The sequence below is a fragment of the Chiloscyllium plagiosum genome, unplaced genomic scaffold (assembly GCF_037043375.1).
Source record: "Chiloscyllium plagiosum isolate Xiang-an unplaced genomic scaffold, Cpla_swu_hap1 HiC_scaffold_13, whole genome shotgun sequence".
NCBI classification, from domain to species: Eukaryota; Metazoa; Chordata; class Chondrichthyes; order Orectolobiformes; family Hemiscylliidae; genus Chiloscyllium; species Chiloscyllium plagiosum.
In genome coordinates this window covers 68,709,272-68,721,650 of record NW_028270151.1, presented here as the reverse complement: position 1 = coordinate 68,721,650, position 12,379 = coordinate 68,709,272, and the positions used below count along the sequence as shown (strand labels likewise).

Genomic DNA, 12,379 nt, shown 5'->3' with positions numbered 1-12,379 from the left:
TGGATGCTCTGCTTGGGGAAGTGGAGATTTTTTGGCGGGGCTGGATGTGGGATCATACAACTGTTGTAGTAGATAGGACTATGACATGAACATCTGAATCTAAACATTTGTGTGACTTTAGCTTGGTGATTAACAGGAGAGGTAGATGTGGAATCCACATTGCCCATCTGTGCTTAGGTCATGCACTGTACCCGCATTGAAGAAGATTAAACAATTTTTATTACCAATTTCAGCGCAGGTATAGTCAAAAGATTTCTGGGGGAAGGAGATGCTGCCAACTAAACCAGCACCCAGAAGGATAAAAACAGTAAAACTTCCAAATACCACACATTGGTCCAAATCGAGCTTGGATGTGACTACCACTGTCACTTCCAAGTATTACAGGGTTTTTTTTAAACTGCTTGTTCCCTCTGGGCAGCACAACACTTTGCATCCAATACCTTTTTCTAGTCATGTAGGTATTTGTGGGAATATGTAAATTGTGTAACCTCTTTCTGACCCTGAATGCTCGGACTGAAGATGGAGCAGATGGCTCCAGCAGGTTCAGTATTGTTAGGTTCCACAATCTATGGGCCTTCAGGCCTGAAATCTAACTTTTGATCAGGGTTTTCCACCATCCCGGGTTGTCCTTGAATTCCCAGGAATTAAAGATCAATTTATAAACATTGTGAAAATAACTTTGAGAAATCTCCCCAAAGATGTGTTTGGAGTATTTCATTCATCCCTGGAAACTCTATAGTCCAACCGATAATGAAATGCAAAGTCAACACATCATCTTATTGATGTATTTGCAGAATGTTAAGTCAGTCCTCTGTCATTTTACAGTTACATTCAACTTAGGTCGTGCGATGAGGTCGCCCATAATCTTCCCAATCAAAATAGACAGCGTTATCAAATGGTGCTCTGTAGGTTTGGATATTCAAGTTGTAAGATACTGAAATGGTCAACAGTTTTGCCTTTGAATACCAAAGCACTGACATCTTGCAACAGGCAGGGCTCTGAGAATGACCTTCAGAGGAGCTAGATAAGGTGTTTGTGAGACATTCTCAAAACGTCTTCATCTGAGTCAGCCTATATAAGAATCAATTGGTTTCAAAGTCTAGCTTTCAATTTCTTAGTGTGGGGCGTAAGATAAAATCTAAGTTCCTTTTTTCCTCATTCCTGGGATGTGGATGTCACCAGCAAGGCTGGCATTTGTGGTCCGTCCATATTATTCTTGATCTGATTGACTTATTAAGGACCATCATAGCTAAGATCTATTGCTACAGATCTGGAGTTTCATGTAGTCCAGACAGATAAGGACATCAGATTTCCTTCAAATTTGCCAATCATACAAAAATAGATGGGAAGGCATGTTGTGATGGTGACAAAAGGAATCAGCAAAAGGATACAGATAGGATTAATGAATGGGCAACACCTTCAATGATAGAGATTAATGTAGGAAAGTGTTAGATCATATATTTTGGCAACTGTGGGAAAAGATTTGCTAACCCACGATAGGCCCACAAAAGCAAATTGGCCAAATTGTACCAGGACACCCAGAATTCCCGAGCAACTCACAAACTGGGTCAGATGATACGCAGACAATGGAATACACTTTCAAACTCCCATGGACATGACAGAGGCTCAAAGCCCTCAGGGCAGTTTCACAACCCAGCAACAGCAAAGCCACACAAAGAGTGGGACAGACAGATAGGTACCACAGGATAATGGAAGCACCTCACCACTCCAGAAAAGACTTTAACACCTACCTGGGAAGATGAATGGAACCATGATACTGTCAGGATGTTGCATTGTGTGAAGGAACTGGACACACATCCAATAAACTGTTTTCCAATTAGCACCCTTGCAACTAAATTACTCTATTTTCAGAAACATTGTATTTTCCCATTTCTTAATCAGTGTCATTGTGCAGCATTACTATAAAACTGGTCTCATTCTCAGCCCTCGGAGGAGAAAATCAACTAGGTAAAAACAATGACTGCAGATGCTGGAAACCAGAGTCTAGATTAGATTGGTGCTGGAAAAGCACAGCAGTTCAGGCAGCATCCGAGGAGCAGTAAAATCGACGTTTCGGGCAAAAGCCCTTCATCAGGAATACAGGCAGAGAGCCTGAAGGGTGGACAGATAAATGAGAGGAGGGTTGGGGTGGGGAGAAAGTAGTATAGAGTACAATAGGCGAGTGGGGGAGGGGATGAAGGTGATAGGTCAGGGGGAGGGTGGAGTGGATAGGTTAAAAAGAAGATAGGCAGGTAGGACAAGTCATGGGGACAGTGCTGAGCTGGAAGTTTGGAACTGGGGTGAGGTGGGGGAAGGGGAAATGAGGAAACTGTTGAAGTCCACATTGATGCCCTGGGGTTGAAGTGTTCCGAGGCGGAAGATGCCATCGCAGGAATTGCAAAACCTGCACCCACACCTCTTCCCTCATCTCCATCCAAAGCCCTAAAGGAGCCTTCCACATCCATCAAAGTTTTACCTGCATATCCACCAATATCATTTATTGTATCTGTTGCTCCCGATGCGGTCTCTTCCACATTGGAGAGACTGGACGCCTCCTACCAGAGCGCTTTAGGGAACATCTCTGGGACACCCGCACCAATCAACCAGACCGTCCTGTAGCCCAACGCTTCAACTCCCCCTCCCACTCTGCTGAGGGCATGGAGGTCCTGGGCCTCCTTCACCGCCGCTCCCTCACCACCCAACGCCTGGAGGAAGAACGCCTCATCTTCCACCTCAGAACACTTCAACCCCAGGGCATCAATGTGGACTTCAACAGTTTCCTCATTTCCCCTTTCCCCACCTCACCCCAGTTCCAAACTTCTAGCTCAGCACTGCCTCCATGACTTGTCCTACCTGCCTGTCTTCTTTTCCACCTATCCACTCCACCCTCCCCCTGACCTATCACCTTTATCCCCTCCCCCACTCGCCTATTGTACTCTATACTTCTTTCTCCCCACCCCCACCCGCCTCTCATTTATCTGTCCACCCTTCAGGCTCTCTGCCTGTATTCCTGATGAAGAGCTTTTGCCCGAAACGTCGATTTTACTGCTTCTCGGATGCTGCCTGAACTGCTGTGCTTTTCCAGCACCATTCTAATCTAGACTCTGGGAGGAGAAATCAAATTCTCTGTGCAGACTGTCAGTTCTGTGTCAGCTAGTCTGTTTTCTCCTCCAGTGATATCACTTGCAATAAACTGTTTGTCAATTTCACTTCGAGCTGTGTTTTGTCACCTCTAACCTATTGGGCAAATTTCTCCGACAGTAGCAATAAACAAAAGGCAGCCTATTATTTAAATGGAGAGTGATTCAAAAAAAGATGCTGTGCAGAAGGACCGGGATGTTCTTCTGCATAAAGCAGAAAGTATGAGCATGCAGTTGCTGTAAGCAATTAAGAAGGCAAATCAAATTTTAGCTTCTATTGCTAGAGGATTGGAGTTTAAAACTAGGAAAGTCTTGTTACAACTACATACGATGTTGAAGAGACAGCACCTGGAGCATTATGTGTGGTTTGTTTCCATATTTTAAAAAGGATATGGGCGGCATGGTTGCTCAGTGGTTAGCACAGCTGCCTCACAGCACCAGGGATGCGGGTTCAATTCCAGGCTCGGGCGACTGTTTGTGTGGAGTTTGCACATTCTCACTGTGTCTGCATGGATTTCCTCTAGGTGCTCTGGTTTCCTCCCACAGTCCGAAGATGTGCATGTTAGGTGAATTGGCCATGCTAAATTGCCCATAGTGTTCAGGGATGTGTAGGTCAGGTGTATTAGTCAGGGGAAATGCAGTGCAATAGGGTAGGGGAATGGGTCAGTGTAGACCTGTTGGGCCAAATGGCTTATTTCCACACTGTAGGGGTTCCTCTATTCATCCTCTATGTTATACTGGCATTGGTGGCCATTCAGAAGAGATTCACTGGGCTGATTCCTGGGATAGAGGGATTGACTTATCAAGAGCAGCTAAAGAGGTTAGACCATTAGTCATTAGAATTTAGAAGAGTACATGCAAGATTCCGAGGGGGTTTGTCAAGGTCGGTGTTTAGAAGATCGTTTTACTAGTGGGCAATCTCAAAGTTGAGCAGATCAGCCAGGAACTCACTGAATGGCACAGCAAGCTTGAAGTGCTGTTTGGCCTACTCCTGCTCCTATTTCTTATGCTCTTACATTTTTATTTCCAGACAGCAAACAACATCAATTACTGTTCGCTTTTTAGTTATTATTTAAATGGAGAGTGATTCAAAAAAAGGTGCTGTGCAGAGGGTTCGGGAGTTGTTGTACATGAACCATAAGATGTTAACAAGCATGAGTTTAATGTGGAAACTGAAATATCATAAAACACTGTTTTTTAAAAAAACACATTTTAAACATCTATGGATTTAAAAAATAAATGCAGGGTATGACACTTCAACCTTCTAAAATTAGCTTTTCAAGGCCAAAAGGTTGTTAATAAGTAATTACAACTTAGTACCTTACAACTCAGCTATGACTCATTCAACAGACATAATAGTTCAACTTTATTTACAGAATGAATACTGCGCAAAAAGTTGAATTTCAGATCAAATCAATGAATTCTGTGTTTCTTGCATCTGCAAAAGCACAACCTCTGGTATCCTAGAAGTTAATTTCTAGATTTCCACATGTAGTTATGGAGGTTTAGAAGCAACGGTTATGATTAGATTCCCTAAAGTATGGAAACAGGCTCTTTGGCCCAACCAGTCCACACCAACCCTCCAAAGAGTAACCCACTCAGACATTTACCCCTGACTAATGCACCTAAGACTATGGGCAATTTAGCATTGCCAATTCACCAGACCTACACAAATCTCTGGATTGTGGGAGGAAACCCACACAGACACGGGGAGAGTATGCAAATTCTGCACAGACAGTCGCCCAAGTCGGGATTCGAACCAGGGTCCCTGGTGCTGTGAGGATAGCAGTGCTAACTGCTGAGCTGCTGTGCCACCCCTTGGGATTGTAAGCAGTTTCACAGGGCAGTGATGGTAAATGCTGACAGTTTTGCCGCAATGCAATCATAAAATCTGGGCACTATATGTATGGAAATGGAAGCCATTTTCTCTGTACAATGTAATACAAAGCCATATGAAACTCAGACTGGGTAGGCTGCACCAAAGCAATAATTTAACATTTAAATGATTTAGCCTAGTAAAACAAGGACTTGGCAATTCTATTGCACCTTTTATGATCTCAAGACATCCCAAAGTACACAACAACCATTAATGGAGGTCTGATACATCGTCACTGTTGTAGGAAATACAAAGACCAATCGGTGTTCAGCAAGATCTCTGTAAAGACCGGTGACTTTTTATTTTATTTTCATCATGGACTGAAAAAGGAAAAGAATAGTTTTATTTTGTGAGAGAAAGTAACTTGACACCGATTGCAAATGTACTGTTTACACATCTGCTGGTGGAAACAGTAATACATGGTTTGCGAACGAGCCAGATCTGAGGGGTTGTGTACATTTGAAGATTCAGCCGGCACCAAGTAGCTGATTGGTTTGTGGGTTAGTGATCAGTTATCATTGACAAAGGCTTTCCATCTTCCAAAAACCATGTGATCAGTTTCCAGGTAGTCGAATAATTTGGGGCTGTGGGCAAGAGAGTGAGAAGCCATCTGATCTCGGCAGGTTCAGGAACTATCTCTGTTCTCTCAGTTAAAAAAAACACTTTAAGCCTAATGAAAACCAGTTATTTCCCCTCCAGCAGTTGCTGTAATCTGTGACTTATTTTTTTAAGCAAAAAGTCAGAAACCTTTTATATGAAAGCCAGTCAGCCTGCAAACCAATGAAAGCATCCACAGAAGGAAGATCAAGAAGCAATGTTCTGATCAACATAAGAATAACCTTGGCAGACCCTGTGATCATAGCCCACTGAGAACCGCTTTCCCAACCTGTCAACTGTCTATAATCGCCATGTATTTTTCCTGTGGCTGTCTGTATGTGTAAGGGAGAGTTTATAAGGAGGTTATAGTTTTAATTGGCAGTTATATGCCTGCAGTTCATAATTATTTATCCTCAGCCTAAGTCTATTTATTTTGTAATAATAGTAACTTGATTCTTGTCAGGCTGTGCTTTCTGTCCACCCAGGTCTAAAAGACAAGGGAGCTCTGCACACATTTAAAATCTTTCATTTTTATGACAAGTCCAGGAACAGCAAGGCTTGATCTTCAATGTGGAACCCCAGTGAGGCATAATATGTCATAAAGAAAAAATAGGTAATGACCTGATAATCTATTTTTTAGTGACTATACTTGACTGTCAGCCTAGATTATGTACTCAAGTATTTGGAATGGGACTTGAAATCATGACCTTAAACATCGCTGAAAGGTGACTAAAAGTTGAAGATTTTCCTCTTGTACAGAACTAGAATGCAAGAGACAGATTTGATTAAAAAAAGACACCATTTTATATGGAATGAGAAGAGGGTGATGATTGGTTGTGCCATAATTTGTATAGAGATGCAACCAGAACAGTTCAACGTTCATTTTAATATTCAGACTAGACAGTCTATTTCTTGCATCACCCTAGCTCTTGTTGTGGGTTCTCACTGGGGGAATGCACTAGAATCAAAGCCCTGCTATTCCTGGAGTCATCACAAAATTTAAACTTTTGATAAAAGTTCACAAAATTCCTCAATTTACCGGTTTTTTTAGACCCAGGTTGACAGAAAGCAGAGAACAGGTTTCTGTACTTGACAAAAATTACAATTTATTACAGACAATTAGGTTCTAGTACAGGTAAACTACAATGAACCATCATCACATAACTGTACTTTAAAACCCTTATAAATAAAAATGTTAGAAAGACTTATAACCCACACAGACAAAAAAAAGTTAGGTATTATGAATGGAGGGAAAGACAGGGAAGACAATTCAATGGTTCCTGTTTGCAAAATTGCTGAGATTGTTGCACTGGTCAGAATGTGCCCTCTTGGTGTTTGTTCTGTAGAGACTTCAACTGGTTTGCAAGACGCACAGGGTGGCTGGTTCACTTATAAAAGGTCTGTGATATATTAATTATAATCACAGCTTACATCAAATCTTGAATGAAAGAAAATCTGGTTTAGTTCAGGCTTAAAGTGGCTTTTACTACAGAGTACAGCGAGTGTCCCTGAACTGATGGAGATCTGATAAGCTTCTCTGTATTCTGTTCACAGTCCCAAGCTGTTCAGTCACATGAGAACCGATCACATAGTTGTTGGCAGGCAGAAGGCCTTTGTCATCAATAGCTGATCATTATTCCAGAGAATCAATCTGCTTGATTTTGCCTACCAAATCTCCATTTGTACACATCACACGGCACCAGTTTGTCTGCAAGCTATACTTGAACTACTGCTTGAACAAACAGCTGTATAAACCATGCTTGCAATGAGAGTCAAATTACTTGCTTTCAAAACTAGCAGCAATCTTCTTTTATAACCATTATTTTCTCATTTCAGTCCACAATTAAAACAACAGGAAGATAAAAAAAAGAGTACTCATTATAATGTAAAGATTGTAAGACAAAAAGCTTCAACTTCTAGTCTCCTTTTTAGCAATGTTGAAGTTCTGCACTTCCAGGCATTTATTTATATCCCATGACCTTCCAGTTCAGACTGACAATACTAACATTAAACCAAAATGTCCTCAAAAATGTTACTATTGGATAAACCAAAATATTAAACAACAGTTGCTATTGATTGTTTTCATGCCTTTTTATCTTCTGGCCTGTGTCTAGAAATATTTATGGAAAAATATTGTCTTTATAATATTATTTTGATGCAATTACTGAGCAAATAACGTAAAAAAAATGTTGAAGTGAAGCTTTCTGATGCACCTTGGATTAATAACTATGTACTAATGTTAATTCACCTCCCACATGTTGTCAGGCTCAGTAACTCCCCCAAGCTGACAGCAACTGTTTCACAAACATGCACATAAGATCAACAGCAATGAGACAAAAAAAAAACAAGTGGGATGTGCAGGTTCATCATAATTTTAAACCTTTTCATTTTTGAGAGGATACTAATGACAAATGTCTCTCTTTAAATCATATTAGAAGTAATAGTTTGAAACATTCAAATATATTAATCATTCACAGCATAGTACCTATGTTTTCAATGAAATGCCACACATTCTTAAATCTGGTTATGGAAGCATTTACTGGAGAATTTCCATTTTGCTGTGAGCTTGCCAGAAGAAATCTAAAATGGTACAGGAAGAGATGATTGATTAAGTTACATAGGAATAGTTTCATTGTCATATTGATACATTTATGAAGTATTTCATCTCCCTACATTGAACAAATACTTGTGACCCATTAACAGCAAGTACACATATGGATTAGTTTTCTATTTATTTTGCTCTTTCAGTGCTTAGTGCCCTTCATTCCCATTCATTTACTTTGTAGCATTAAAGTAGTATCTTCATGGTTTTACCAATAGATTCTTCAGTCATATATAAGCCTCCTCCAGCTGATTCTTGCCCACAAACATTAACAAAGAAAGCAGCATTATGAGAAATGATTGAAATTTGTATAGTATTTCACTCTGCTTTGAGTGCATACATTAATAAAATAAATTTGGACCTGCACATGTATGAATAGCTTACTCTGTCCACACAATATTCTGTATATATCTCGAGATTAAACAAAAAGTTTAGTTCAATTGCTTTGTATTAGCAAGCAACTGAATATTGTACTTTTGGAACAGAATTAAAATGGTCAGAGCTACAGATACTCATTCTTCATTGTAATAGAGTCAGTTTTCCTCGCCAGGCCAGAATTTGCTGTATTGAGGTCACAGCAAGGATATCAGGGCATGTGAGACTCGAGTAAACAGGGCAATCTCTTTAAACAACCAGATTGAAGGATTGTGAGATTAAAAGGGCAAAGATGAAGATGCAGGTATAAAATAGAGTGGGTGAACTTAATGTCAAACTGGAAAGTGAAATGAAAGGAAAACGTTAAGATTAAGTGAATTAAAGGAAAAAGTTTAAAAAAGAAATTTTAAATCTGACATTTTTTAAAATCTCCAATAATTAAAACCAGAACAAACAAGATTTCACACTTTATAATGGTCAATTTGAAGTGCCAGAGAAATTGATTAGGTTGCAATTACCAATTGCTACATTGTTATGTATATCAGTTCATTGTGGCTTCATACTGGTCAACGCATATCAACAATAAGGCTGACAGAAATATGTAATTCTCACAAAAGCTAACAGCCAAACTGTGCAACCTTTTTTAATAACTTTGGACATTCATGTTTAACCATTCATATGCTCTTTGCCTGAAAGCTGCTGTACTATTTACTCACAAATAATGGTAACATTAACCTCACCATTAGTTAAATAACAAATTATATCTCATTAAATTAAGAAAAGCCAACTCTGTGTATTTAACAATTTTTATATAATATCATAGAATCATAGAATACCCACAGTTTGGAAAGACGCCATTCGGCCCATTCCAGTCTGCACAGACCCTCCGAAGAGCGTCCCACCATACCTACCCACTGCTGCCCCTTCCCCATATCAAGATGTTCTTTTTAAAACACATTTGGCAGGGGCAAATGCAAAGCAAACCTCCCATTTCATCTTTCTTTTCAAATTCTTTATCCTTGATTTCGTAAGAACACCTTTAATGCATCAATGTGCATTTCACAGTTTTCAAAACAAACCTTCTTCAGGCCTGCCATCGAGAGAGATCCAATTTGGAACTACTGTATTGTTAAATTGATCTCAACCTATGCTTAGATGGGAATTGAGTAGATACCATCCATACCATTTCACTTCTGTGTCTTATGGTATTAGACAAGGAAGTCCAGAGGGTTGATCTCCCACTGGGCACTGGCAACAAGCATGCCATTCCCAGAGTTCCCTTCAGTTCAAGAACCTTCCAGCCCTGAATTTCTTCAAGTGAAATGATTGAACTCTTCACCAGCATTTGTAGCCAGTGCCAAATATCACTGAATGTGCCCAAACAAGGAATCCAAGCTTATTTTTAAGGCCAACTCTTAGCTCCCAGACTTGAAAGGATAGTATTCAAACACATTATTTTTTTCTATTTAAAATGCCACCTGTAAAATATGCTTCAAGTTTTTAAAATTCATTTCCTTTTAATTCATCATGAATAAGATGTAATTCTGCATTTCCATGGAAGATGTTTGTGTACCTTGCCAGGTCATTTGTGTGGCATTTTCCAGTGAGATTGCCATTTTTAGGACAAAATGGAAAACTTAGAAAAATATTTACAGTTCTACATGTGGATTTCACATTCAATAGAAATTGAGTTGAACCCAATTAAGAAAATTGCATTTAAGACACATTAAACCTATAATATTCAACTGGGTTTGAACCCAACTCCTGACAGCATTTTGTTATGTTAGGCTCAATCTGTTAAATATTTCCAAAGTATTGCATTGTTTAGATTATATTCCCTACAGTGTGGAAGCCGACCCTCCGAAGAGTAACCCACCCAGACCCATTTCCCTCTGACTAATGCACTTAGCACTATGGGCAATTTAGCATGGCCAATTCACCTGACCTACACATCTTTGTATTGTGGGAGGAAACCAGAGCACCTGGAGGAAACCCACGCAGACACGGGGAGAACGTGCAAACTCCACGCAGACAGTTGCCCGAGTTGAACCTGGGACCCTGGTGCTGTGAGGCAGCAGTGCTAACCACTGAGCCACCATGCAGCTACTGCTGCCAATTAAACCTGTTGGACTATAATCAAGTGTTGTGTGATTTTTCACTTTGTATACCCCTGTCCAACACCGGCATCTCCAAATTATTGTTTACTTAGTTTCGCAGATATCTTACCTGTTTGAGCTGTCCTCTGAAGTATTCATTACTGAAGTTACCTTCAACCCTGTGTTTTCTGGAGACTGGACTTCTTCGCCAAGGGTACAGGATCCAAGATCATTGGCCAGAGTCTCTGTACCAGTGACTTTACCCTGAGTTGGAATGGAACCAGTTGCTTTCTTTCGAGAATTTTCAGGGCTTGATGTCAAATTACAACTTTGGTTGTCATAAGGTCTTTGTACGTGATTTTCCTTTTGCACCTCATGCAGTTCCAAAACTGGCAAACATCCATGGTAACTGGGCAACATTGTCGTTTCACCACTATTCCAATGCTTAGGTCCAAGGTTCTTTGATACTGATGACCTGGACCAAAAAGATTTGTATTCTTTACACATCAATATGCAAAATACAACAGTAGTTTGTTTTTAAAAGGTCCAGCTAGCAGTTTCCTGTTTAAAATTCAGGACCATTAAGTACACCCAAAATAAATGGCAACTGTAGATGTCAAAACAATGTCAAAAGAGACTCACTTGGTCACATCTGAAGACCATTACCAGCCATTCAAGTCATTGCCAAAGGTGTCACACACTATTAGCCTAAGTCACATGTTTTTATACAGTATGTATTCTTTTCCAATATGAAGGTTAGCTCATTATGGCCAATGTTGAGAGAACAAATTGTAGATTGTGTTCAATACCTATGCAGTCAATATCATCAGATATTATGGGCTGATTTTAATACCTGTGAGAGGATGTAAGAGCATGCCAAGCCTACAACCACATCCTCACATTTAGCAATGACACTGGGGTTGGTGTAAGTGCCTGCTTTATCAACCTAATATACAGATTAATATCTTAGTGCAATGATATTATTGGTACAGAATGTGATTCTTACAAACACTTAGGAGGCAACCCATACAAGACAGTACTAAAGGACATGGAATCTTGACAATTCAGAGCAACAGTTACTTCAAGAACCATAGGCTGTGCTATGGTCCTGCAAATCAAGTGTTTTTTTAATAAAATCAGTAAAATTATATAAGGTGTCATCAACAGTGTTGGCTGGACCAGCATTTTTTGCTCATTCCTTGAGGTGGTGGTGGTGAACTGCCTTCCTGAAACACTGCAGTCCGTTTTGTGCAGGATTCTCCAGCGATATGTGTCCTAGTCTCGATGGTAAGCAGATTGGCGGGGAACTTGCAGGAGATGGGCTTCCCCATGAATTTGTTGATTGTGTCCTTTTAGGTGACAGTGGTTGTAGGTTTGAAAGATGCTACAAATATTACATATTGCTGCAACAGAGCACTGGTGGCAAAGGAAGTGGATGCTTCCAGATATGGCACTGATCAAATGGGCTGCTTTTCTCACCACAGAATCCGAGCCTCTAAGCCATTTCTAAAGCCGCAGTATTTATGTTGCTAGTTCAGTTCAAATTGTGGTCAATGGGAACTCCCATTGACAATGGAGAATTCAGTGATAGTAACGTCATCAAACATCAGGGGGCAATGATTAAATTCTCACTTGTTGGAGGTGGTCACTGCTTGGTACTTGTGTGGGGACAATGTTACTCACCAATTATAAG

The 12,379-nt window shown here is 40.1% G+C and overlaps 1 protein-coding gene across 2 annotated transcripts in view; it reads right to left on the bottom strand.

The window, feature by feature from the left end:
- Window positions 1-12,379, bottom strand: part of ngef (neuronal guanine nucleotide exchange factor) — a 100,120-nt gene that overhangs the window by 48,465 nt on the left and 39,276 nt on the right. For both annotated transcript variants that reach the window (XM_043701979.2, XM_087993721.1), the window contains 2 exons: window positions 10,817-11,161; window positions 8,099-8,193 (listed from right to left, as the gene is read on the bottom strand). In XM_043701979.2, the coding sequence (XP_043557914.2) occupies window positions 8,099-8,193; window positions 10,817-11,161 (440 nt within the window). The remainder of the gene's footprint in view (window positions 1-8,098; window positions 8,194-10,816; window positions 11,162-12,379) is intronic.